The 27338-nt window shown below is 37.6% G+C and overlaps 2 protein-coding genes across 4 annotated transcripts in view; one reads left to right on the forward strand and one right to left on the reverse strand.

Annotated features, from left to right (window-relative positions):
- The window catches only part of LOC121369158 (cell division cycle protein 123 homolog), a 31868-nt gene extending 12147 nt beyond the window's left edge, over positions 1-19721 (forward strand). The window contains exons 4-12 of the mRNA XM_041494052.1: positions 218-256; positions 1549-1644; positions 6041-6147; positions 11551-11675; positions 12757-12879; positions 15491-15519; positions 16282-16383; positions 18557-18691; positions 19600-19721. Coding sequence (XP_041349986.1) covers positions 218-256; positions 1549-1644; positions 6041-6147; positions 11551-11675; positions 12757-12879; positions 15491-15519; positions 16282-16383; positions 18557-18691; positions 19600-19644 — 801 coding nt within the window. The 3' untranslated portion in view covers positions 19645-19721. The remainder of the gene's footprint in view (positions 1-217; positions 257-1548; positions 1645-6040; positions 6148-11550; positions 11676-12756; positions 12880-15490; positions 15520-16281; positions 16384-18556; positions 18692-19599) is intronic.
- A 2070-nt stretch (positions 19722-21791) lies between these two features.
- The window catches only part of LOC121369160, a 47466-nt gene continuing 41919 nt past the window's right edge, over positions 21792-27338 (reverse strand). Inside the window, exon 18 of one of the 3 annotated variants that reach the window (XM_041494053.1) lies at positions 21792-25340. In XM_041494053.1, coding sequence (XP_041349987.1) covers positions 25085-25340 — 256 coding nt within the window. In that variant the 3' untranslated portion in view covers positions 21792-25084. The remainder of the gene's footprint in view (positions 25341-27338) is intronic. The other 2 variants (XM_041494054.1, XR_005957571.1) reach the window with 2 other exon arrangements.

Genomic DNA, 27338 nt, shown 5'->3' on the forward strand with positions numbered 1-27338 from the left:
GTAAATATTTTTAATCACTGATCCCATGGCTAGTGGATTTTATAGAAATTCTAGAAGCCCTGCTTGAAGTAAAGTAGGACTAGTGAATTTTTAATTGTAGCTAGTACATTTTTTAAATCACTGACCCCATGGCTAGTGGATTTAATAAAAAAATTTAGAAGCCCTTTCTACTGTTTTAATGAAGATCACTGCTTTAGATGATTGTCTTGTTTTACAGGTAGACTGGGGTGAATTGTCAAATACCGCAGAAGCCAAGGTAAGAACTGTAGGTAAAATTAAATCACTGAATTGTATGTGAAAATCTGGTCAGTCTAGGATCATCCCCGTCAGTGGACCCATTGGGCTTTTTCTCGTTCCAGCCAGTGTTCCACAACTGGTGTAACAAAGGCCGTGGTATGTACTATCCTGTCTGTGGGATAGTGCTTATAAAAGATCCATTGCTGCTAATCGAAAAGAGTAGCCCATGAACTGGCGACAGCAGGTTTCCTCCATCAATATCTGTGTGGTCCTTAACCATATGTCTGACGCCATATAACCATAAATAGCATGTTGAGTGTGTCGTTAAATAAAACATTTCCTTGTTCTTCTTGTATGTGAAAATCTCAGGCATCTGAGAATACATAATTTCAGGCATCTGAGAATACATAATTTGCATAAACCATTTATGAATTAAGCCAAAACAAATTAAGGTAACCCATTTCTTTTGTACATAACCCATCATGATCATGTACCTGTTATCTTAACTTTAATATGTAAAAAAAAAAAGATTTGTTAGGCAAAGTTAGACTTGTGCGAGAGACGCACGAATGGCACAGTTGTTCTTGTGATTTTCAGAGGCCTGTTGTTTTCATATAATTTTATGATAGCATAGAGTTGCAATTGCTGAAAAGTTAATATACACAACAGGCCTTCTAGATTATGGTAGTCCCACTCCTATAGCTAGTGATATTCTATGTTAGGCTAGTAAATAACTACTATATGCCCGATGGCTAGTGAATTTTAGTTTTTTGTCAAATTCTGCATTTAAGTTCACTGGCGTAGGAAGCGGGAGGGGGGAGGGGGCACATGTGCTCCCCACTTTTCAGATATTTTGCTTTATATGCTTTATAATAGTGTAAAAGTGTGCCACCCCCCCCCCCCCCCCCCAAACACTTTTTGGCACCTTCCTATGCCACTGAAGTTTATTTTGTAAATGTGAATATCCTGCCCCTTCCTCCCCTCAAACCAAAGGGTTTTTAAGCTCTATCTCCTTCTTTAGATGACATATCCAGTTATTCCTGTTAGTAAACTTGTGTTTACTTAATGTAGGGCTAGTGAATTTTTAATCATGGCTATTAATTTTTTTTAAATCATTGATCCTATGGCTAGTGGATGTTTATAACAATTGTAGAAACGCTGCACAATCTATTTATGGATGTTACTAGTACTCCCAAATATATCTCTGTATAATTAAAATTGACATTATATGATTCTCTCTGTGAGTGTACAGTTAAAAGAATTATGACAATTCTACTTTTATTTTAGTTATAAATCATTTATATATTTCAGGCACCTAAGTTTCCTGAGTTTGATGCCCAAGTAAAGAAAGCAATACAGAAACTTGGAGGAAACGTCTTTCCTAAGTTGAACTGGAGTGCACCTCGAGTAAGTTCGACAACATAATTTCATAGCATATGATATAAAGTAAATAAAATATCTTTATTGTAAGTTCATAGCATATGACGTAAACTAAAACCTGATTACAGGTACTATTGATTTGATATATCAGGTGGAACCCCCAAAACAATAACCCTACTGAAACTGGAATTAGCTCAAAACTTCTCATTCTAGCCAGTGCACCAGGTATTCTAGGCTGTGGTATGTGCTATCCTGTGTGGAATGGTGCATATAAATGATCCCTTGCTTCTCATCAAAAAAGTAGCCCATGAAGTGGTAACAGCGGCTTTCCTATCTCAACATCTGTGTGGTCCATATCCATATGTCCGATGCCATATAACCGTAAATAAAATGTGTTGAATGTGTCGTTAAATAAAACATTTCCTTAGGCTTAGCTCAAAAGTTAGGGTCTACAATTTTTACTGGATGTGGCAAATATTCATATAGTATTGAGAGTGAAATATTAAAATTATATATTCAGCTGCATTATCCTTTTTTGGGGCCATTTAGTTTTTAGTCGTATTTAAAGTCCCCATACTTTTTAAATAATTCTGTATTCAGTTGTGTTATCGTTTTTGGGGGTCTACCTGATACATAGAGGTTATTACCAGAGTGTTTTTCGGTATCGTCAATATATATTAACAATAAAAATTGTATTATGCGAGCCTCTGGCGAGCATAATCAGACCTGTCAACCTTTAGTCAAGAGAAAGCAGGAGGTGTGTGTTGAAAAAGCAGGAGATTTTGTCAAAAAGCAGGAGATTTTTTTAATTCACACAATTTAACCCAAAATCGCAAGATTTAAAAAAAACATTATTACAATAAGTTATATGAATACTATATAATGTCATATATACTTCTTAACCTTAGATCTTGGCATAAACAAAATTAAAATTAAAATTAAAATATTAAAAACTTCTTTTTTTTTTTTAAAGTTTAAATATTATTATGATTTAATACATATTTTAAAAAATTATAATATTTTATCCGAAAATGTTAAGAACATGAACAAGAAATAAAAAATTTAATTAGTACATTTACGGTATTACACTTACAGCCTTACACTTACAGTTACAGGTTGCGTTACATTATTTGTGGTTAGTGTACCAAAGACAAATTTATATAAATCTTATAAATTAATATTCAGTTGTTACTATAATGAGGAACGGTGGCGTGGTACTTATTTAAAATCATTATAATGATGCAATAAACATTGTATTTTCATTAATCATAAGTAAAACCTCATTACGGACATCGCGTGAAATATACCGGAATTATACCCATTTCCGTGAGTAACTTTATGTCAATGTCAGACACAACATTTTTTAATTGTACAAAAATAATTTCTTGAAGAGTACCCGTATAACCAACATTTTACTGCACAAACATACAAAATTAACTGACACAAGTATGTTTATACAGCTAATTGGTCTTTTCGTTGTCTTGCTGTGACATGTGATTTTAACATGCATCGTGTGTATCGCTGTCAACTCGGAGACTGGCAGTTCAGATTCTTAGTTGCATTATTCTTAGTTGCATTATGTAATCCAGTGGGAAGACATTTTACAATTCAGAGGTGTTATTAGAACTAAATTGGATAGTTTTATTTTTTATATATGCAACACTGAATGTCAATACACAGCCTGTTGAATTAGCGGCAACACGCTTCGTAGCCATTACGATGACAACAAACATTATAATAACACGTCATTTTATAAACTCTCATGTGCTTTTTTAACAATATAAATAGGCTATCCCACAATTCTCACTTCGGCAAAGGTTAAACAGTCGGGACAATTCGGCCTGTTACATTCTCAGAAACCGAAAGTAGTCGACATTTTCCGAATGAGAAAAAAAAGGTAGAGTTACTTCCCTTATGTTATTTTGACAAAAGAGGATCGATTTTTTTTTTATGCTTACAAAAATGTCATTTAACAGGAGAAACTGTCTCCCGCACAGGGGAAAAGGAGATTTGATCAAATACCGGGAGACTCCCGCGGAATCCGGGAGGGTTGACAGGTCTGGCATAATACATTATTTTCATTCCTAATATATGATATTGACGATACCGAAATACACGAGGGTAATAATCTCTTTATCATATAAGCTCAAGCTTAATACAACGTCTTTTTGTAAACTGTACATGCAACTTTAATTCCTGTCCTGTAAGAATATGTAGCGCGGTGTATTTTTGAATGGAAATGACGTCAAACTCGAATGACGTCATTTTGAATGTCCTTACATCAAAATAAAGTTATGCCTAACGTTTTTTGTTTTCTGAACGCTGGACAGCTTTTAGTATCAAATTGTCATTGAAATGTTTTTATTTGATAACTATGAATGCATACGTCAATCATAGAGTGTCACCCAAGTACGTTTGCTTAAATGTCAATAAACCTAGTGCCGAGACCTCGACTAATTTAGATCTACTTTGCAAAGTTATCAAATTCTTTAAAGTATGTGATCTGAAAAATATCACATACTTTGATTGCACTGAAAATGTAAGATATTATATGATAAATGTATATACCAGTCTACTATAATGGTGATGGTTGTATTCAATTATGTGTCCACCTGGCTTCCTCGTGCTTTGTTGCTAATAAATAAAAAAAGATGCAAATAAATATTTTCTAGGTAGTAGGGAAGTACAGTCGATGGTTGCAAGTGCCTTTTGACAGTGCCAGAAGTGACCGCTGACCACTCTACAAAGTGGTCAGATTAAGCCTACATAAAGGTTGGAGGTGGGCAACATGGATGGCTACACGAAACAGACACCTATCATGGTTAGAGGGGTGGGACGTAGTGGTCAGATTAAGCCTACATAAAGGTTGGAGGTGGGCAACATGGATGGCTACACGAAACAGACACCTATCATGGTTAGAGGGGTGGAACAAAGTGGTCAGATTAAGCCTACATAAAGGTTGGAGGTGGGCAACATGGATGGCTACACGAAACAGACACCTATCATGGTTAGAGGGGTGGGACAAAGTGGTCAGATTAAGCCTACATAAAGGTTGGAGGTGGGCAACATGGATGGCTACACGAAACAGACACCTATCATGGTTAGAGGGGTGGGACAAAGTGGTCAGATTAAGCCTACATAAAGGTTGGAGGTGGGCAACATGGATGGCTACACGAAACAGACACCTATCATGGTTAGAGGGGTGGGACGTAGTGGTCAGATTAAGCCTACATAAAGGTTGGAGGTGGGCAACATGGATGGCTACACGAAACAGACACCTATCATGGTTAGAGGGGTGGGACAAAGTGGTCAGATTAAGCCTACATAAAGGTTGGAGGTGGGCAACATGGATGGCTACACGAAACAGACACCTATCATGGTTAGAGGGGTGGGACAAAGTGGTCAGATTAAGCCTACATAAAGGTTGGAGGTGGGCAAAATGGATGGCTACACGAAACAGACACCTATCATGGTTAGAGGGGTGGGACAAAGTGGTCAGATTAAGCCTACATAAAGGTTGGAGGTGGGCAACATGGATGGCTACACGAAACAAACACCTATCATGGTTAGAGGGGTGGGACAAAGTGGTCAGATTAAGCCTACATAAAGGTTGGAGGTGGGCAACATGGATGGCTACACGAAACAGACACCTATCATGGTTAGAGGGGTGGGACGTAGCCCAGTGGTAAAGCATTCGCTTCATGCGCGGTCGGTCTAGGATCGATCCCTGTCGGTGGACCCATTGGGCTATTTCTTGTTCCAGCCAGTGCGCCACAACTGGTTTAACAAAGGCCTTGGTATGTACTATCCTGTCTGTGGGATGGAGCATATAAAAGATCCCTTACTGCTAATCGAAAAGAATAGCCCATGAAGTGATGACAGTGGGTTTCCTCTCTCAATATCTGTTTGGCCCTTAACCATATGTCCGATGCCATATAACCGTAAATAAAATGTGTTGAGTGCATCGTTAAATAAAACATTTCTTTCCTTCCTTCCTATCATGGTTAGAGACAAATTTCATTTCATTGAGTTATTTTCGTGCTGATATCCAATTAAGGTTCAAGCTCACAGTGACATACATCTCAGCTATTTGGGCTGTCTGTAGGACAGAGGGTTAGCAGTTAGTGAAAGATCATTTGGTGTAGTGGCCATACACCTACCCACTTAGTCGTTAAACTTGATCTGGATGGGAGCTGGTACCGGGAGATGAACCCAGTACCTACACGTACCGACCTTAAGTCAGACATCTTGACCACTACACCATCAGAGTGAGACAAGGACAACAACCATATAGTTTGCATTTCATAGTTGGTTTTTGAAGAAGGTTTCTAGTACATGTCATTAAGTAAACTTTCCTTTTCTGCACTCGTGTGAAATGTGAGATGGTGTCAGTTGCTGTGTACATCCTTTTTTCACGTTCCAGGATGCAACTTGGATTTCCTTCGACAAAACTCTAAAGTGTACGTGTCCCAGTGACGTCTACCTCTTGCTGAAGAGTTCCGACTTTATAGCTCATGACTTGTCGCAGCCGTACGTATATTACTAATTTTAAGGTTAATGATCAAAGTATTATAAGCTGATTTAATTACACCTGAATAAAAAAAAAAAATATGAATTGAAAAGAGGAAGTGCTTCATTTTAAGGTTAACTATCTAAGTATTAACAGATAATTTAATTACACCTAATGAAAGATTGAAATTTTTTTTTGTGAATTTGTGAATGAAAAAGGTATGCTTCATTTTAAGGTTAACAAACAAAGTATTAACAGATGATTTAAAGTCGCATGCCCTAGTTCCATCCAGCGAAAATAAATTATAATTTTGGTTAATCTACAAATCTGTAACACTTGGATCACGTTTTTATAAAATGGAGTGAAAAAGCAGGTTTTATAGTGATAAATACCATGGGAATCCCCATGACCCAATTGTTTGAAATAATTTTGAAAGTTAGTATTCTGATGTCACCAGTAGATGTTGCTCGAAGCACAAAAATGCCTACGTAACGTCAAATTTCACAGAGTGCGCACAGACTTGGGGTGCGTTCCTTTCACCTATCCTGGACATGTTCCAACTGTTCTGTCCTGGACAGCGAAAGGAATGAGTTTGGAACAGGAAGTTACTTTACGAACATGGGTGCTTCTATTTAGGAAGTGGCTGCTGCAGCAATCATGATACTTGAATCGAAATAAGACGACACTGACCATGTTGACTATACTACAGTGTTTGAAATAATAAATTTTATATATTTTGTATAAACCGCAATTAGCCTACATTTGCTATTCGGAACCGGGTACTAGTGCCTAACCTATTGTTATTAGCAATTAGATGCACCGTTTATTATTGGTGTTGGTGGTGGGTGGTAGTGGTAGTGGTGGTGGTGATGGTGGTAGTAGTAGCAGTAGTAGTAGTCGTCATCGTCAGGAGTGGAGAGGCACTTCCCCTCCCCAGGAAGAAAATGTAAGATTTTATTTTCCTACTCTATTTAAATAAAGGTAGCACTATGGCTTGTGTCTCCCCCCCCCCCCCCCCCAAAGGTTGTATCCCCTCTCCAGATATCGTAAGACTTAGCAAAATTATTGGTTTTAAGGGTTTGTAACGTTTTGTATTGAGATACTTACTTGTCTGAACTTTATTGTTAATGAAAATGTTCACGAAGTGTGAAGAAAAACCTCATAAATGAACAACAAGCAAACGACAACAAATAAGATGTTGATTGCGCGAACAGTGCACGAGAAAACAAACCGAACCAAAATGATAACGGTCACGTGGTATACCAACGTCTGTGACATTGAAATGGGAATATCCCCTCTAAAAATAGATTAGACCTTGTCTGCTCAATGTGTTTTTCCTCAGACACGTGCCTTTTTAAGAAATATGAAAAATGCATTTTGTGGTATTACAAACACCAAGATTACCAGGATTACCAAAAAACACTTCAGGTGAATGGAAATGTATATTCTAAATAATAAACGGTAAGTAAAGTGCAATTTTATTTGTGAAAAAATGGGTTTAATAGCGAAAAACAACGGCGTAATGGTTAACAACTAGGGCATGTCCCTTTAATAGCAGACGACGAATGGTTTACATTTTTGTGAATGAATCATTGTTGAGTTAACAGTGAGAGTTTTGCCTGGATGGCTGTACATACATGAGGTCATTATGTTCTTTTTGAATTTATAATACTTTTATGTTTTTCAGTTTACCTCTGTTCACACATTTACGGGCTTATGACATATATTACTATCGATGTTTTGGCAGCAGTGCTAGAGTTTATTAACGACCTGCAACTTCTAGATTAGGGGTGGGACGTGGCACAGCACTCGCTCGATGTGTGCGGTCGGTGTGGGATCGATCCCCGTCGGTGGGTCCATTGGGCTATTTCTCGTTCTAGCCAGTGCACCACGACTGGTATATCAAAGGCCATGGTATGTACTACTCTGTGGGATGGTGCATATAAAAGATCTCTTGCTGCTAATTGAAAAGAGTAGCCCATGAAGTGGCGACAGCGGGTTTCCTGTCTCTATCTGTGTGGTCCTTAACCATATGTCCGACGCCATATAACCATCAATCAAATGTGTTGAGTGCGTCGTTAAAATAAAACATTTCTTTCTTTCTTCTAGATTATGGTAGCCCCACTCCCATGCTAGTGATATTCAGTGTTGGGCTAGTAAATAACTACTATTGCCCATCCCGAGGGCTAGTGAATTTTTTTTGTCAAATGTTGCAGAGCTTTAAGTCTATTTTGTAAAAATGAATATCCTGCCCACACCTCAACCCACCAATGTTAGTGTTTTATAATCTCTATCTCCCTCTTTAGAACTTTAAGCAAAATAGGGCTAGTGAATTTTTAATCGTGGCTAGTAAATTTCTAAAAATCACTGATCCCATGGCTAGTGGATTCTATGAAAAATTCTAGAAGCCCTGCCTGCAAATGTCCTGCCATAAAACATCAGTTATAATATCTGTGTGTGTAACAGACACCTGTATCATGTGGGTCCATCATGTCACACGCCTACTGTTCTAATTCATCATTGTACTTACAGAGTGATGTTTTTTGGTCTTAGCATGTGGTTTAATAATTTATAAATTCCATTAATACGTAGATCATTAGGATCATGGCTATAATTCCAGCTTAACAACAGAAGACAATAATTTATCTTTGTGTTCCATAAGAACAACAGTGTATATACTTTACAGACCCATGGTGTCATCCCAGTCTTGACAGTGATTTATGAGTTCATGCCATGACAGACAGACAGACAAATAGACAAATATTTTATTAAAGTCTCGCCTAATATATACACAATAAAATACATGAGAAACATTCTTAATAAACAATATAAAGGCCACTGTTTATTGAGTTATGAGAGACTGAAAGTGTAAAAATATCCATGAGATTTGTCAAACCAATACTGGGAGTGTAGCAGGAATAATGTATTGTTCTGGGATAGTAACTGTCTTGTTGTTGAAGCGCTGAACACTGATTCATAGGATGAAGTTTTATTTTCTTTAACGACACCACTAGAGTACATTCATTAATTAATCACTGCTATTGGATGTGAAACATTTGATAATTTTTTACATGTAGAGGAAACCAGCTACATTTTTCCATTAGGTCAGGTCATAGGGCTTTATGTGCACATTCAGAGCAAGCTGTTGTAGCGCACACCTGTCCTGGGCACAAGAGCCGGCCTTGGCTGGCTTCTCGGTCCAGGACAGGAAAGGTGGGGATGGGAAGGAGGGACCACCTGCACTGGCAGGTGCAAGGGAGCACCAGCACTTTCCATTAGCAGTAAACGGATCTTTATGCAAGATAGACTTTGTCCCACCCCAATCAAGAATAGTTCCCACCCCCAATCATGTCATGGGGTATTCCACCAAGCAGCACCTGAGGCGAGTACTTTACCAACTAAGATAGATCCCACCCCCAATCATGTCCACCAAGCACCTGAGGCGAGTACTTTACCAACTAAGATAGATCCCACCCCCAATCGTGTCGACCAAGCACCTGAGGCGAGTACTTTACCAACTAAGATAGATCCCACCCCCAATCGTGTCGACCAAGCACCTGAGGCGAGTACTTTACCAACTAAGATAGATCCCACCCCCAATCATGTCCACCAAGCACCTGAGGCGAGTACTTTACCAACTAAGATAGATCCCACCCCCAATCGTGTCGACCAAGCACCTGAGGCGAGTACTTTACCAACTAAGATAGATCCCACCCCCAATCATGTCGACCAAGCACCTGAGGCGAGTACTTTACCAACTAAGATAGATCCCACCCCCAATCGTGTCGACCAAGCACCTGAGGCGAGTACTTTACCAACTAAGATAGATCCCACCCCCAATCGTGTCGACCAAGCACCTGAGGCGAGTACTTTACCAACTAAGATAGATCCCACCCCCAATCGTGTCGACCAAGCACCTGAGGCGAGTACTTTACCAACTAAGATAGATCCCACCCCCAATCGTGTCGACCAAGCACCTGAGGCGAGTACTTTACCAACTAAGATAGATCCCACCCCCAATCGTGTCCACCAAGCACCTGAGGCGAGTACTTTACCAACTAAGATAGATCCCACCCCCAATCGTGTCCACCAAGCACCTGAGGCGAGTACTTTACCAACTAAGATAGATCCCACCCCCAAGCACCTGAATCGTGTCGTGTCCACCAAGCACCTGAGGCGAGTACTTTACCAACTAAGATAGATCCCACCCCCAATCGTGTCCACCAAGCACCTGAGGCGAGTACTTTACCAACTAAGATAGATCCCACCCCCAATCGTGTCCACCAAGCACCTGAGGCGAGTCCACCAAGCACCTGAGGCGAGTACTTTACCAACTAAGATAGATCCCACCCCCAATCATGTCCACCAAGCACCTGAGGCGAGTACTTTACCAACTAAGATAGATCCCACCCCCAATCGTGTCGACCAAGCACCTGAGGCGAGTACTTTACCAACTAAGATAGATCCCACCCCCAATCATGTCCACCAAGCACCTGAGGCGAGTACTTTACCAACTAAGATAGATCCCACCCCCAATCATGTCCACCAAGCACCTGAGGCGAGTACTTTACCAACTAAGATAGATCCCACCCCCAATCATGTCCACCAAGCACCTGAGGCGAGTACTTTACCAACTAAGATAGATCCCACCCCCAATCATGTCCACCAAGCACCTGAGGCGAGTACTTTACCAACTAAGATAGATCCCACCCCCAATCGTGTCCACCAAGCACCTGAGGCGAGTACTTTACCAACTAAGATAGATCCCACCCCAATCATGTCCACCAAGCACCTGAGGCGAGTACTTTACCAACTAAGATAGATCCCACCCCCAATCGTGTCCACCAAGCACCTGAGGCGAGTACTTTACCAACTAAGATAGATCCCACCCCCAATCGTGTCCACCAAGCACCTGAGGCGAGTACTTTACCAACTAAGATAGATCCCACCCCCAATCATGTCGACCAAGCACCTGAGGCGAGTACTTTACCAACTAAGATAGATCCCACCCCCAATCATGTCGACCAAGCACCTGAGGCGAGTACTTTACCAACTAAGATAGATCCCACCCCCAATCGTGTCGACCAAGCACCTGAGGCGAGTACTTTACCAACTAAGATAGATCCCACCCCCAATCGTGTCGACCAAGCACCTGATTGTAGTTCATAGGATGATACCATCGTGATCATGTCATAATATCCTTTAGAAATTCCTTTGATCGTTGTTTGGATCCGACACCATATAACCGTAAATAAAATGTGTTGAGTGCGTCGTTAAATACAAAATGTCTTTCATTGTTTAGATTGTACGACAAACAATAACAGCAAATTTTACCTTGTTTTATGTAGCTGACAAGATCTTCAACACAGGTCAGAATTCTGTAGGATTTTTCTTTTAATTGTGATAGTGTTTTCTTCCTACAGGTTTCTTCATTGCTCAGACTGTGCAGCAAACAATGAAATCAAATACGAACTTGTGTTACGTAAATGGCAAGACTTCCAACACGGGTCAGAATTCCGATGTTTTGTGAAGAATAACAAACTAATAGGTATATATTATACACTAAGATTAAAAAAAAGTTTGGCAATTTGGTAAATGTGCTTAAATAAAAGAAAACTCATAACTTTCAAAGTGAAATCCGACACTGGATTTATTTGATGCATCATTTGTCAGTATAAGTAACAGGAGATTTTCAATACTAAATGAAACGTGTAACTCTGACCTCACTGAATGTACCTGTAGCTTGTATTTTAAAGTACAGTGCAGTACCACAAAATTGCTCAACTTTTTTGTCTTAGTAGTTTCTGATATTATAGTATTATGTTAAGCTAAATACTATATATAGTATGTCTGTTTTTCTTTGTACATGTAGAATGGTTATAAAAATATGATTTAAACTGTTAACTATGTTGATTTTATATAAACTTTCTGAGAAAATTGGACTCCATAATTGGTCATATACTCAGTATCAGTATGCTTTTATGAAATTACAATTGACGTGGAAATCACTACGAACAAATCTTACAGTTATGGTAAGAATGTTTTCAGTTACCGGTAGGTTTGTAGACAATTTAAAAAGACTTACAATATATCGTCAGACAGCTTGTGTAAAATATGTTGGTTTTTTATGATTGTGTGTTTCAATTTACAGCAATAACCTGGCGACATCACATACAGTATTACGAGTACATTGATACACACAGCGATGAAATTGAGTCAGATAGTTTGTGTAAAACATATTTCATATGACTGTGTGTTTCAATTTGCAGCAATAACCCAGCAACACCACATACAAATGTACAGTATTACGAGTACATTGATAAGCACAGCAATGAAATCGAGTCCGACAGTTTGTGTAAAACATGTTTCTTATGACTACATGTGTTTCTATTTGCAGCAATAACCCAGCAACATCACATACGGTATTACGAGTACATTAATAAACACAGCGATGAAATCGAGTCAGATAGTTTGTGTAAAACACGTTTCTTATGACTGTGTTTCAATTTGCAGCAATAACCCAGCGACATCACATACAGTATTACGAGTACATTGATAAACACAGCGATGAAATCGAGTCAGATAGTTTGTGTAAAACACGTTTCTTATGACTGTGTTTCAATTTGCAGCAATAACCCAGCGACACCACATACAGTATTACGAGTACATTGATAAACACAGCGATGAAATTGAGTCAGATATCAAAGCATTCTTCTACCATGTGCTGGCCAACCGGTTTCCAGACCATAACTGTAAGTTTCAGTTAATAATTGGCTAGTGATAATATAATGTATTTTAGTATTTTATCAATAAAATCTGAGTAAAGTATGATTTCAGTTATCAAAAACAGCTCTAATAGTTGAAAAATATGCCTTAGTTTTTAAAAACTGGGGTATGTCCTTTTAAGAAACAAGTAATACTTTCGTTCAAGCAATATGAACCGAAATAATGTTGTGCACACTTTAGTATGACTCTTTTGGGAAAGAGCATATTATTTTTCATTCATTTCAACTTATTTTCGTGCTTATATCTAATTAAGGTTCAAGCACGCTGTCCTGGGCACACAGCTCAATTGTCTGGGCTGTCTGTCCAGGACAGTGGGTTAATTGTTAGTTGGTTAGTGGTTAGTGAGAGAGAAGAGGGTATATGGTCTTACACCTACCCATTAAGTTGTTAAAACTCTTTCTGGGTGGGAGCCGGTACTGGGCTGCGAACCCTGTACCTACCAGCCTTATGTCTGATGGCTTAACCACGACACCACGGAGGCCGGTAGTCCATATTAAAGATCCCTTGCAGCTATTACAGTATTACCAAATATTTGACATCCAATAGCTGCCAAATTGGCCAACTGCTAATTTTAAAACAAAGTGGTTACAACATTTAGTTCTTGACTAAAACGATTCCTTAAATTAACCACATTTTAATCATTTTCAAAACAATGCTCTGCATATCTGGAGATGGCTAAATAATTGTTTTTGTTCCTGTGAGCCTTGCTGATAATAAAAAATAAATCAATGTGCTCTAGTGAAGTTGTTAAACAAAACAAAAGTTTAACTTTCGTATAGCACTCTGACCAAGGTTAATAGGTCCAATAGAAAACCTACAACCACCACATGAACTTTTTTTAATTAATAGATGGAAGGGTCATTTACATGCATTTTTTTAGACATGACATCCAAAGTTTTAGGTCCTTAACTCTTTGGGGCCGAATCCCGACTCACGTCGTGATGTTAATTTGCGCGAAATGTCGAGTCCCGCCTGTACGCGTGGTTTACAAGCAGTAGCTATTATCGAATGCCGACTGGAGGCGTGGCCGACTGTACATGTAAAATGAGACGTCATTGGCTAATATAATTAGAAGTTTTCATTATCAGCTTGTAGAAGATTAATCCAGTGACCAATAAAAAGTAGTCTTACATCTGGGTTTGTTCATGCACCTCGTGGCTTTGCTTGGCTTTGTTCGGCTTTGTTCACTTTGAATTTTTCTTAACAAAATGGACGACGACGTATTTCTCAATTCTGATGATGATAGTATTTCGGAATTTGAAGGTTTCACGAACGATGACGTACTCGATTTAAATAACAGTAATTCGGATGTAGACTTAAGTAGCGATAGTGACGACATACCAATGTCACATTTTCGAAATAGACGGAATATCGGTAGGACTCTTACACTGGCCTGTTGTGCTGGGTAAAAAACGGACATGTAAACAATGCAGTACACAAGGCATTTGACGTGAGCCAGCCACAGGCTGTGAACAGTGCAATGTGAACCTGTGTGTTGGATGTTTCAAGCAATACCACAAAGCCAGATTTGCAGCATTGTTTCAGTGAAAAACCCCAAAATCAATCAGAACTTCCTGACAATTACCAGTAACGTTTATTAAAACTTTTGTTTATTTCTGTTATTTATAGACAATTAAACTACTTTTTTACAATTACATCATATAAAATAATATATGTTCTTCATTAATTGCACATAATTAAATAGCTCACAAAATTTGATGCAGATTTGTTTATTGATTAAGTTAAGAGTTATTTTTGCTGCAGTGCATGAAATCTGTGTTTATGCTTTAGGGCTGGAATTCAAAATGGCCGCCAGGCCTCAAAGAGTTAAGACTCGATTTCTATCCGACAGTTCAACCTATTGTCCGCAATTTATGTGCAAACTAACCAACCAGATCTTTTACGTTGATGCGAGTATGAACTGATGCAATGTTGAGCACATGCATGGCTGAGTCATAATAAAGTATACACATTATTATTTCAGTTCATACTGCTTGAACAAAACAATTACTTGCTTCTTAACTAGTGTTTAAGTCAAATATTAAATCAGTACAAACAGTAATTGAAGAAATGTGTTGAAACATGATTAGAAAAAACTAATTTATCCATTTATATTTAGAGGGCAAGATGTAGCCCACTGGTAAAGCGCTCCCTTGATGCGCCGTCGGTTTGGGATCGATCCCCGTCGGTGGTCCCATTGGGCTATTTCTCGTTCCAGCCAGTGCAACATGACTGGTACATCAAAGGTCGTGGTATGTGCTATCCTTTCTATGGGATGATACATATAAAAGATCCCTTGCTGCTAATCGAAAAGAGTAGCCCACGAAGTGGTGATAGCAGGTTTCCTCCCTCAATATCTGTGTGGTCCGTAACCATATGTCAGACGCCATATAACCATAAATAAAATGTGTTAAGTGCGTCGTTAAATAAACCATTTCCTTCCTTCCATCTATATCTAATTATAAAACATTATGCTAATCATGTTTTAAACAACTTGGCCGAAATAAACATAAACCAAATATTGATTTTATTCTTTTCTCTTAAGTTTATAGTATAACCAACTCTTTTTATTTTCAGATGTCTTCGATGTTTACAGACAATCTCAGGTAATGATTTTCTTGCAGCGTTATTAATATGTGCATCTGCTGTATTTACACCCTCCATCCAAGTTCAGATTTATATTGTGGGTAATAATTCTGAAGCTGCTTGCATCTTCTATACTTATCGATATTCCAAAAAGTTAACAACAAAGTTATACAATTGGTGTTAATTCTAGTCTTTTATAGATCTTAGAATTATATTTTAAAATTACCCTATTATTATAAATTATAAAGTATATTTTGACATTATGAATAGCAACTTTTCTCCTGATAACCTGTTTTGTATATCCATTTATGTTTGTATATGACTCTAGCAATCGTGACATATGTGTGTATATATATTTATTTGTTACATTTATATAATCCTATGATAGATTTATTGGCAATAGACCTTTTTTCTGGTTTAATTTTTTGTTCCTTGTCTATTACTATGATTTTTACCTCGTATTGTATCTGCTTTATTTCTAAACTATTAGCATTAATTTTCATTTATTTTTCAACTTATTTCCGTGCTTATATCCAATTACAGTTCAAGCATGCTGTCCTGGGCACATACTTCAGCTATCTGGGCTGTCTGTCCAGGACAGTGTGTTAGTTGTTAGTTGGTTTGTGGTTATTGAGAGAGAAGAGGGTGTTGTGACCTTACACCTACCCATTGAGCCCTTAAGAACTCGCTCTGGGTTGGACCCGGTAGCAGGCTGTGAACCCTATACCTACCAGCCTGTAGTCCGTTGACTTTGCAGTAATATTGTATTCATTGTTTTTCAGGGCCAGTTACTCTTACTGGACTTTAACCCCTTTGGTGTTCCAACAGACCCATTGCTGTTCAAATGGGAAGAACTAGAAAATGATTCCAATAGTGGAGTGAAGGTACGGTCAATTTTAGTTTGTGTTACAGTTAATATCATTTATGCTTAGAATTTGTATAGTCATTCTCCACATTGAACACTAGTATTTTTGTTTTGTTGATGTTATGGAGTGTGTGGTGTCCGTAACTGTGATATGAACATCATTATTTTTGTTTTGTTGATGTTATGGAGTGTGTGGTGTCCGTAACTGTGATATGAACATCATTATTTTTGTTTTGTTGATGTTATGGAGTGTGTGGTGTCCGTAGCTGTGATATGAACATCATTATTTTTGTTTTGTTGATGTTATGGAGTGTGTGGTGTCCGTAGCTGTGATATGAACACCATTATTTTGTTTTGTTGATGTTATGGAGTGTGTGGTGTCCGTAGCTGTGATATTAACACCATTATTTTTGTTTTGTTGATGTTATGGAGTGTGTGGTGTCCGTAGCTGTGATATGAACATCATTATTTTTGTTTTGTTGATGTTATGGAGTGTGTGGTGTCCGTAGCTGTGATATGAACATCATTATTTTTGTTTTGTTGATGTTATGGAGTGTGTGGTGTCCATAGCTGTGATATGAACACCATTATTTTTGTTTTGTTGATGTTATGGAGTGTGTGGTGTCCGTAGCTGTGATATGAACACCATTATTTTTGTTTTGTTGATGTTATGGAGTGTGTGGTGTCCGTAGCTGTGATATGAACACCATTATTTTTGTTTTGTTGATGTTATGGAGTGTGTGGTGTCCGTAGCTGTGATATGAACACCATTATTTTTGTTTTGTTGATGTTATGGAGTGTGTGGTGTCCGTAGCTGTGATATGAACACCATTATTTTTGTTTTGTTGATGTTATGGAGTGTGTGGTGTCCGTAGCTGTGATATGAACACCATTATTTTTGTTTTGTTGATGTTATGGAGTGTGTGGTGTCCGTAGCAGTGATATCTACACATTTAAGTTTCCAAGATAAAGGCATTACTCCTTGTTTTTAATGCCACACAAATTTAACACAGAGAAAGTCTTTTTTGTTTTGTTAGAACATTACAAAGTTATATGGATAATATTGGAGCAGCCAGCATTTTATATTAGGGTGGAACAGGGGCTACCCAAACTATGAGTCGTATTATAGGACAACAGACATGTATAAAGGTGGTGGGAAAAGAAAGAGGTGTGATTGGGGGAGGGGGCATGCCTCCCCACTCCAGCTACACCAGTGACTGACAATAATGAGATACACTGAGAAGTTGTAGTATTACTATTTTGGTGTGGGACTACTTAACATGGCAAGGCTCCAGGCTTGCTGTCAGTTGAGCTATCTGTATCATCTGAGCCTTCAGTTAAAAAAAACCTGAAGTGCCTGCCAGGTAGTCATCCCCCATGTTGGGGTCATACACTCGGGAGAAACACTCATAAATACCCATGAAGTGTGTGAAATTGTGTATACATGGCCATACAGCACCCCATGGTGCCCAGCAGTGCACTCACTCTGGGTTGGAGGCAGTCTTTTAATGAAAAATCCTACATTGCCTTGGATGAGACAGGAACCTGTGCCAGTCTTGAATTGGGTTATTTGATAGCTCAAAGTATTCAATGTGACAACTGACACTAAATAATGTGACAATGGATACTTCATAATGTGACCACTGACACTTAATAATGTGACAATGGATACTTCATAATGTGACAACTGATACTTTGTAATGTGATCACTGACACTTCGTGTGACAACTGATACTTCATAATGTGACAGCTAACACTTCATAATGTGACAACTGATACTTCATGTGGCAGCCGACACTTCGTAATGTGACAACTGACACTTCATAATGTGACAACTAACACTTCATAATGTGACAACTGATACTTATGTGACCACTGACATTTAATAATGTGACAACTGATACTTCATAATGTGACCACTGACACTTAATAATGTGACACTTTGTTATGCTCTTGTTAATATGAATTTTGTGTTTTGATACGTAAAGAGCTGTTTTGATCTGCAACCAAACCCTTATGCATATTAATAATGTGACAACTGACACTTAATAATGTGACAATGGATACTTCATAATGTGACAACTGATACTTCATAATGTGACCACCGACACTTAATAATGTGACAACTGACACTTCGTAATGTGACACTTTGTTATGCTCTTGTTAATATGAATTTTGTGTTTCGTTTCCAGGATTTGGAGTTCCGATACATTAAGAGCTGTTTTGATCTTCAACCAAACCCTTATGCATATTACGCTATGCCCAAAGATTTTGTAGACTTAGCAGCCGGAGAAGATCCCTACAAACTTCTGGATCTTCTGAACTTGGTAATCATAAATGTTATTTTTATTCATCCCCTACATCTGGTGTAACAAAGACCGTGGTATGTACTATCCTGTCTGTGGGATGGTGCATATAAAAAGTTCCTTGTTGCCAATTGAAAAGAGTAGGCCATGGAGTGGCGACAACAGGTTTCCTCTCTCAATATATAACCGTAAATAAAATGTGTCGAGTGCGTCGTTAAATAAAACATTTCCTTCATTCATTTGAGTAGTCTGTAATAGTTATAGGCCAAAAAATATAGTTGAATTTTTGAAAGTTATTTATCATCCTTTAGTAACTTTCATAAACAGCTTGTGTATATTTATTAATTAATAATAAATGCAGGTGTTTAGGCACGTGTACACGTCTCATTTTGTGCACATATAGCAATTAAAAGCATCTAAAATAGGCTTATTAATTTTAATTGAAGGCTTTTTATGAAATTATTGTTATAATGGATGGTCAGGTAACAAACTTGGGTATATGTTGTAAATTCTTTTCCATTCACAATGTCTTAGTTAGATGTAATTACAAATTATTCAATTTTGTTCCATGGGTGGGGTGACGGTTATTAAAAACAAACATATAAACCAACCATCAGGGGCCTAATTCACTAGACTCACAACTTTGCAATCTCACACTTCAGTGCTAAAAGACATACAAAGAGGATGCTTTATTCTCTAACAGAGCCTAAGAGACCTTTGTGAATTAGGCCCTTGATCAACTTGAGAGAGCCTTAAATTGATCATATTTAAAATATATGTTGTAAACTTTCAACAGATCTTCAAGAGTTCTAAATAATCTTTGTAAAATTTAAACCGATATTGATAGCACCACCTGCATTATAAAAACTGGCCCTGGTATGCAAAACAAGTCGTGTAACTTACAAATTTCCATATATTTTTTATTTCAGAAGGTTCAACAACCTGGTGGAGATTCGAACAGTGATGATGGCTGAAATCAAGGCGTGTTATGTTATCTGTGATACAAACTCTTAAAATTCTTTTATATTTGTAAATAAACTATTTTTTTTATCGTAAGTATTTGTGATTATTATCTAATATAACACATCATTTCAGTAGCAGATCCAAGGTGGTCCAGGGGTCCGGACCCCTCTCCCCTTTTTGAAAACCGACCATACCATTTAAGGGGAAACGTGATTATATGAATTGTTCTGTGTAAAAGGAGAGATCTGTCATCACATTTGGACACACACACCCCCACACCCCACCCTTTTTCAGAAATCCTGCATCCACACCTGCATTTATGAAATTTGGCAAGGTTATAACTAGAGGAAGACAGGTGGCAGTTTCATTCCACAAAGAAATGAAACAGTGACCTTTCAGTTTAAAAGTTCCCTTGTTATTTATCTGGAAAAGACCCTATACTACTGTGCTTTGTTTTGTTTTTGTACTGCCACTTAATTATTTCACTAGGTATGGCTTTGGTCCATGAATTCATTAGCATGGGCAAGTGGGATCCAGCTCAGTCAGTGGTCATCCGAGATGTTTAGACCAAAGGATCAAATCTCCTCGGTCGATTCATTCTCTGATAAGGCTTTTTTTACTCTGTCCCAGCCAGTGCTCCATGATTGGTATATTAAAGACTGGTATGTGCTGTCCTGTCTGGGAAAGTATATAAAAGATTCCTTGCTTCTAAGAAAAAAAAATGTAGCAAGTTTCCTCTGAAGACTCACAATTTCCAAATGTTTGACATCCAACAGTCGATGATTAATTTATTGTGCTCTAGTGGTGTTGTTAAACAAAAGAAACAGTTTTTTCACTGGTAAGGGATTTAGCTGCCTGAGGGGTGTATATGTGGAGGTGGGGGGAGGCGGTATTATTTTAGTTCTGTGGTCCCCTTAATTTATGTTTTTGGCCAACTTCTCCAGTTCATATGTTGGGATTATGATTATGCTGAAAGTACAATACATCTTCCAACTCTATATGAAAAAGAAATGAACAAATACTTGTGGTGTATAATTTAAAATAACTTTACTGCAAAACAATGTCAACAGTTTATACCAGTCTGCCAATAACACACGAGATACTCTTCATTTATAACAATCTGTTTTTAAGGCAAGAAGCGTAAACATGAATGATGACGATGATAATAATATCAATTGAAGAGTTCAGGTGCAAAACACGATATAAACCATTTTCTTTCTAGTTTTTAGTTAAAGCCATTATTGTATGTCAGTAAGGGTTAATTGTAGGCCTGATGATTTGCTGCAAAACGTGATTGATCCTTATGAAATTGTATTGTGTAAATCCCGGGGTTTTTTTTTTTTTATCAAAATGCGATATACGCCAATTAAAAAAACCATTTTTACTGAAAATGAGAAATGGATATATCGTGTTTTGCACCTGAACTCTTCAATTATTCATAGTATTGGTCCAGTAACATCCTGCAAAAACAACCTCTGTGCCATACATTCAGGTCAATGTCTTGAAATGACCGTTTGGCATGCACCAGAATTTTGATCAAACCAGTCATCAACTTAGGTTTTTTTTTTGTAAGTGTATTTTAGAAATGTATCCTATTGAAAAGTCTGGATGTGTGAAAACTCAGTTGATATCCACTAATCATAAACAGGTAAGATTTAAACTGTTTTGGTTGGGAGTGCCAAACAAATTTGTAAATGATTATACACTGAAATAAATTTTACATTCTTGAAAAATGTGAAAAACTTCGTACATGTATCTCAAACAAGAAGGAAAGATGACGGAAATCCCACACAGTGATGCAAGAGGACCAATTACCTTCAACTTAAGTCAATAACAGACATACAATAGTACTGTATTATACAGCCATCAACATATAACCTCTATAGATTGTAGCATTGGTGATACATTTAGTTCAAATGTACTCTTCAAAAAAAGTAGGGGAACTCTAATAAGAATTTACAATTGCCAAAATTGTACGGTATATTAGCTGTGGGGAATGGTTATATGATAATTGTGAATTAATTGGGCAAACATTACAACCGGTAGTTCAGTATTACAGTAGGTTTTATGACCACCAAAGATCTTGAAGGACGATTGGGGTCGGAAGTGAAATTTGAAAGTTGATGTTTTTTTAAACAGTAAATCACAAATTCAAACAATAAAAATGACTAAAAACAAAACAATAACAACTGTATGATCAACAGAATGAAAAAGATTGACAGAAATAATGTTCCACAGTGATTAATGGACCTTCCTGGAAATTGTCAAAATCAAGAATGACGCCCCCCACGCACTTGTACGGAGCAACTGCGTGATGCAAGTGCAAACTATGGAATGTGTTTCGGTGTGTTGATAAACAGACCTGAACGTTCTTTACTAGGATATCTATGGTCAAAACGTATGTTCGGTTTAATAGTTGATATTAACATTAATATTTCAGGTTCCCCTACTTTTTTTTAAGAGTATATATCAGGCACCAGAATTGGTGATGCATTCAGTTCAAACGGAAAACGGGCACCAGAAGACTTGGTTCAAGCAAAAAGGCACTAGAAAATCTGGACAGAAAGCACTAGGAAAAGAATTAAAATGTGTTCTTAGAAGGGGCAAAATTACGGCAACTATCAGTTCATATGGAATATAGGCACAGGAAACTTACAAAACAGGCACTACATGGTTCAGCAATATTTAAGTAAAACGATCACAAGTAACCGAGATCACAAACTTGTAAATATTTTAGTAAACAATTTCTTGTAAGCTGAGTAATAAAGACTATGCTCAGGCACACGCATCAACATTCCTTTGTATAAGTGGATGGATATATATGTATATATATAAACACATTCATACACACATGCATGCACACACAGTCAAACACGCCTACACACAAATAAATATTTCTCCGACAAGCACCACAATTCACATCCATATTGCCCAATACAAATAATTCCACAAAGTATGCACACCCAGTAGGGGAGGGGAATTTAAACAATATACATGAGGGGAGGGGGTTTTGCTGACAGTACATACACTCACAAAAATGCACACACGTTGCATAACCATGCCTACTGAATCTACTGAAAAAAGACGTTTGTATGCATAAACTTAAATTCCGTTATTCTTCTGTCTTAGATTTCATGGTGTAAAATGCCCACAATACCAGCTTCTAATTACGATCTCAGGAGGATTGATGTATATGCACTTACTGATACAAGGAAAGAGGATGGTGGTGGTATTAACATGTATAAAAGTTGTGGTAGAGGGTAAAACATCCATTAAAAATGTATCGCACAAGTGAAAGCAAATGTAGTATTCTGTTTCTTTCGTATTCTCAAAAACGAGGTTGATACTTACTTACTTGCAGTTAACATGCATCACAGAACAATCGGTTTCAGGTTAACTTATATGTCACAGAGCAATCAACTTTGGTTGTGCTTATTTTATTGGATGACATGGCTGTGGTGACATTGTCATCACCGTAGAGCAACCAATCACAAGTCTCAAAACTGATCTCCAACATATGATGGAGACAAAAATCGTATACAACGGGTGATGTCTCATGTGTGTGTATAAGAAAATATTTTCACATTTAATTTTTAGAGAAAAACAGTCTGCATGTTAAATCCTTTTGGAGAGATTGTATCCTGTTAAATCCTTTTGGAGAGATTGTATCCTAAATAAGATCATTACAAAATGTCACTATCAGAGTGCAAGTGAGATCAGCACAAAATCAGGAGCCCAGTGTTTATCCTACTGTTTTTGTGGTTTGTAAAACATGTTTACCAGTCTAGTGCTGGTCAAGAAATCATTATAGAATGTATATATACGTACTGCTATGGCAATTATGAGTGAATGCGAGATCAACACATAACCTAATCAATGCTTATGTCCTCCCATGCTACCTTGTTGATATTAATAATAGGAATACATTTTTTGTTTTCTGGAACCGCTCCTTACTTTCTATTTGTTTCCATTTTGAAATTTAAGACGAGATATATTCCCACTCCACAATATGAGTTTCAAACCTTTGGGAGGTAAAGAAATCTTGCTTCTGTTAAGAACTAAATTAATAACCCTTATGTCATGAATGTGTTAATCACCAGATCAACTATAACAATATATTGATGCCTCATCTACACTTAATCGAAAAAAAGCTTGCTAAACTGGGGCCTAATTCACAAAGCTCTCTTAGGCTCTGCTAGACAACAAAGCGTCCTCTTTGCAATTCTTTTAGCATTACACTGCGAGATTGCAAAGTTGCGAGAGTTCAGTGAATTAGGCCTCTGGTTTTTGCACTTTCATGACATCGGGAAACAGACAAATCATCTATTAACAATAGAATTGCCCTTAGTCACTGAACATAATCCTAGGCACTTGCTTATAAAGCTTTATAGTCTAAACTCAAATCTTAGTTATATCACACATATACAATATGATGTTAAAAGTCTCAGACTCTTATAGAATCTGGAGTCTAGATTTTATAAGTACAGGACTGGGCCCATGCTTATAAAACTAGAGTCTAGACTTAAGTTTTTCTTGACATCACATGCATACAGTTTGTATGGTGTTGCCATAACGTCTCAGACTATTAGAGTCCTGAGTTAAGACTTTAAAAAGTTTTATAAACATGGACCCAGGTTTCATCTCATCATCAAAGAATGGACTTTTCAGTCTCCAGTGTAAAAGTTTTATAAGCACGAGGCCATATTTCATCTTCTCATAATCAAGAAAAAAAACTGTTGAGTCTTACGTCTAAATGAGTTTAAAAGTTTTATAAGCAGGGAATCATATCTCATCACCAAGGAACAGACTGATGAGTTTAGACTCAACAGCCTTTATATGTATGGGGTCAGGTTTCATCATCTCATCACCAAGGAACAGACTGTGAAGTCTAAAAGTTTTATAAGCACAGGCCAGGTTTCATCTTGTCATCAAGGAACAGACTGTTGAGTCTTGAGTCTAAAAGTTTGATAAGCATAGGTCCAGGTTTCATCTTGTCATGAAGGAATAGACTGTTATGTCTAAACGTTTTTTAAGCACAGTCCAGGTTTCATCATCTCATCACCAAGGAACAGACTGTGAAGTCTAAGGCTTTATAAGAACATAGTCAGGTATCATCATGTCATCCCCAAGGAACAGACTGTTAAGTTTAAAAGTTTTTATAAGCACAGGGCAAGTTGCATCATCTCATCATCAATGAATAACTTGAGTACAGACTCTAAATGTTTTATAAGTATGAGACCAGGTTTTATCATTTCATCATCAAGGAACAGATGGTTACATTTGAATGTTTTATAAGCATAGGGCCAGGTTTCATCTTGTTATCACCAAGGAACAGACTTGTGTCTAAAAGTTTTAAAAGCACAGGCCAGGTTTCATCATCTCATCCTCAAGGAACAGACTGTTAAGTTTAAAAGTTTTATGAGCACAGAGTCAGGTATCATCATGTCATCCTTAAGGAACAGACTGTTGTGTTGGGTTCTGAAGCTCCAGGTGTTTCCTCAGATTGCTGGTGTATCTCGTAAGGTTGCTGAGTTGGCGGTGCTGGCAGTTTGTCTGTTCCACAAGGCTGGTTTGTTGGCGGTGTATCGAGGTTTCTGACATGTTGCTGCGTCGGATGCCGATGCTGCTGTCTGACAGGCTAGTTCGCTGCTGGTAGATGGTGGGAGTAAGACTCATGTTGAGAAAGCTGTTGACGCTGTCTAATACCCTGTAGAAAGATAGCATGAAGAAATCCATTAGTTTATTGATGATATGAAAATAATTTTTTTTGTTTTTGTGCGACTTTTTTATGTCATCAGTAGCATCACCTCACACACATCCCCCCCCCCCCCCCCCCGTCATTAGTGTATTGAAGATGTTGGTTCTCTTACCTTATTTAATATTATTTTGAGTTTCTTGAGCTATAAATATTAATTTTGTGATATCAGATTCAATCAGATTCACTTCTCAGTGCATAATCACAGAGCATAATATTCCCGTATCTGTTAAATGCAAATTTAAACTTCCAGTCGATTATATTAGTGAACCATCACATTGCTAACTATTTAAAATATAATAATTCCAAACTGATTTTGGACACTTAAGAAATACTATATCATTTGCAAAATCTTTAAAATGGTAGTACAGAAAAGTAGGACATTTGCTATGATTTATTATTTACTGATTATGCAAAATATAATTCATGTAACCAAACAATTGGTTACCTATAAATGGAAATAAGTTCATGTAGAATGTTTATGTCTGTGATCAGTTAAACCTCCTCACAATTCAACCGGATGTGTGTTTAAAACATACATACAAAAACATGCACTCATAAAACATTCTGCTATGCATCAAATGATCACATTAAACCATGTTACATTGTGCTTCAAGAAATATTAGGCTAACCAAACACACTTTGCATAAACAAAAATTATTATTCCAGGCAAATTTTAACCAAATGTACTGTATAATATAAAAGGAACCTGGACATTTAGTTGGTCCCATGCTTATCAAATGTTACGACAACTGACATTCAGGGGCCTAATTCACAAAGTTCTCTTAGGCTTTGCTAGACAAAAAAGCATCCTCTTTGCAAGTCTTTTAGCACTGCACTGCGAGATCGCAAGGTTGTGAGAGTTTAGTGAATTAGGTCCCAGATCATAGGGACAGGATCTGGCTCAGTCAGTAGAATGCTGGCCTGAAGAGCTTGGGTCGAAGGATCAAATCTCCAATGGTGGACCTAATCTTTGACCCTTTTTCTCCCTCCCATTCCACCAGTGCCCTATGACTGATTTATCAAAGGCTGTGCTATGTGCTGTCCTGTCTGTGGGGGAAATGTATATAAAATATCCATTGCTGGAACAAATGTACCAGGTTTCCTCTGATTATGTGTCACAATGACCAAAAGTTTGGCATCCAATAGCTGATGATTAATAAATCAATATGCTCTAGTAGTGATGTTAGGAAAATCAAACATATTTAAAGCTTTCTTTATTCAAAACAATAAAACCATCAGTATATATCCAAAATTTTATCTCAAGACTGAATCTAAGAAACCAGACTACACAATTAATGAAAACCTGTGCCATCCATTCGTTTTAACAAGTTTGGGATTGATCCCTGTCAGCAGACCCATTGGGCTATTTCTCGCTGCAGCCAGTGCACCATGACTGGTACACCAAAGGCTGTGGTATGTGCTATCCTGTCTATGGGATGGTGCATATAAAAGATCCCTTGCTGCTAACTGAAAAGAGTAGCTCATGAAGTGGTGACAGCGGGTTTCCTCTCTCAATATCTGTGTGGTCCATAACCATATGTTTGACGCCATATAACCATAAATAAAATGTGTTGAGTGCGTCGTTGACTCAAACATTTCTCTCTCTCTAATCAAAAAGAGTAGCCCATGAAGTGATGACAGCAGGTTTCCTCCCTCTATATCTGTGTGGTCCTTAACCATATGTCCGACGCCATATAACCATAAATGAAATGTGTTGAATGTGTCGTTAAATAAACATTTCCTTCCTTCTTCTTTGTTTGAACACAACAAAACACAATTGTTGACAGCTTGATTCTTTATTTCAGCTTGAACGTTCAGTCCAAAATAAATTATTGCCAACTGAGATTCATTGCAGCTAGTGTGCTATTTTCCTTCAACTGTTTAGTACACATAACTGTCAACTCACACATTCATATTTCAAAGCAAATTCCACGTTGTTAGAAATAC

This window comes from Gigantopelta aegis, chromosome 3, assembly GCF_016097555.1.
Source record: "Gigantopelta aegis isolate Gae_Host chromosome 3, Gae_host_genome, whole genome shotgun sequence".
Classification (NCBI taxonomy): domain Eukaryota; kingdom Metazoa; phylum Mollusca; class Gastropoda; order Neomphalida; family Peltospiridae; genus Gigantopelta; species Gigantopelta aegis.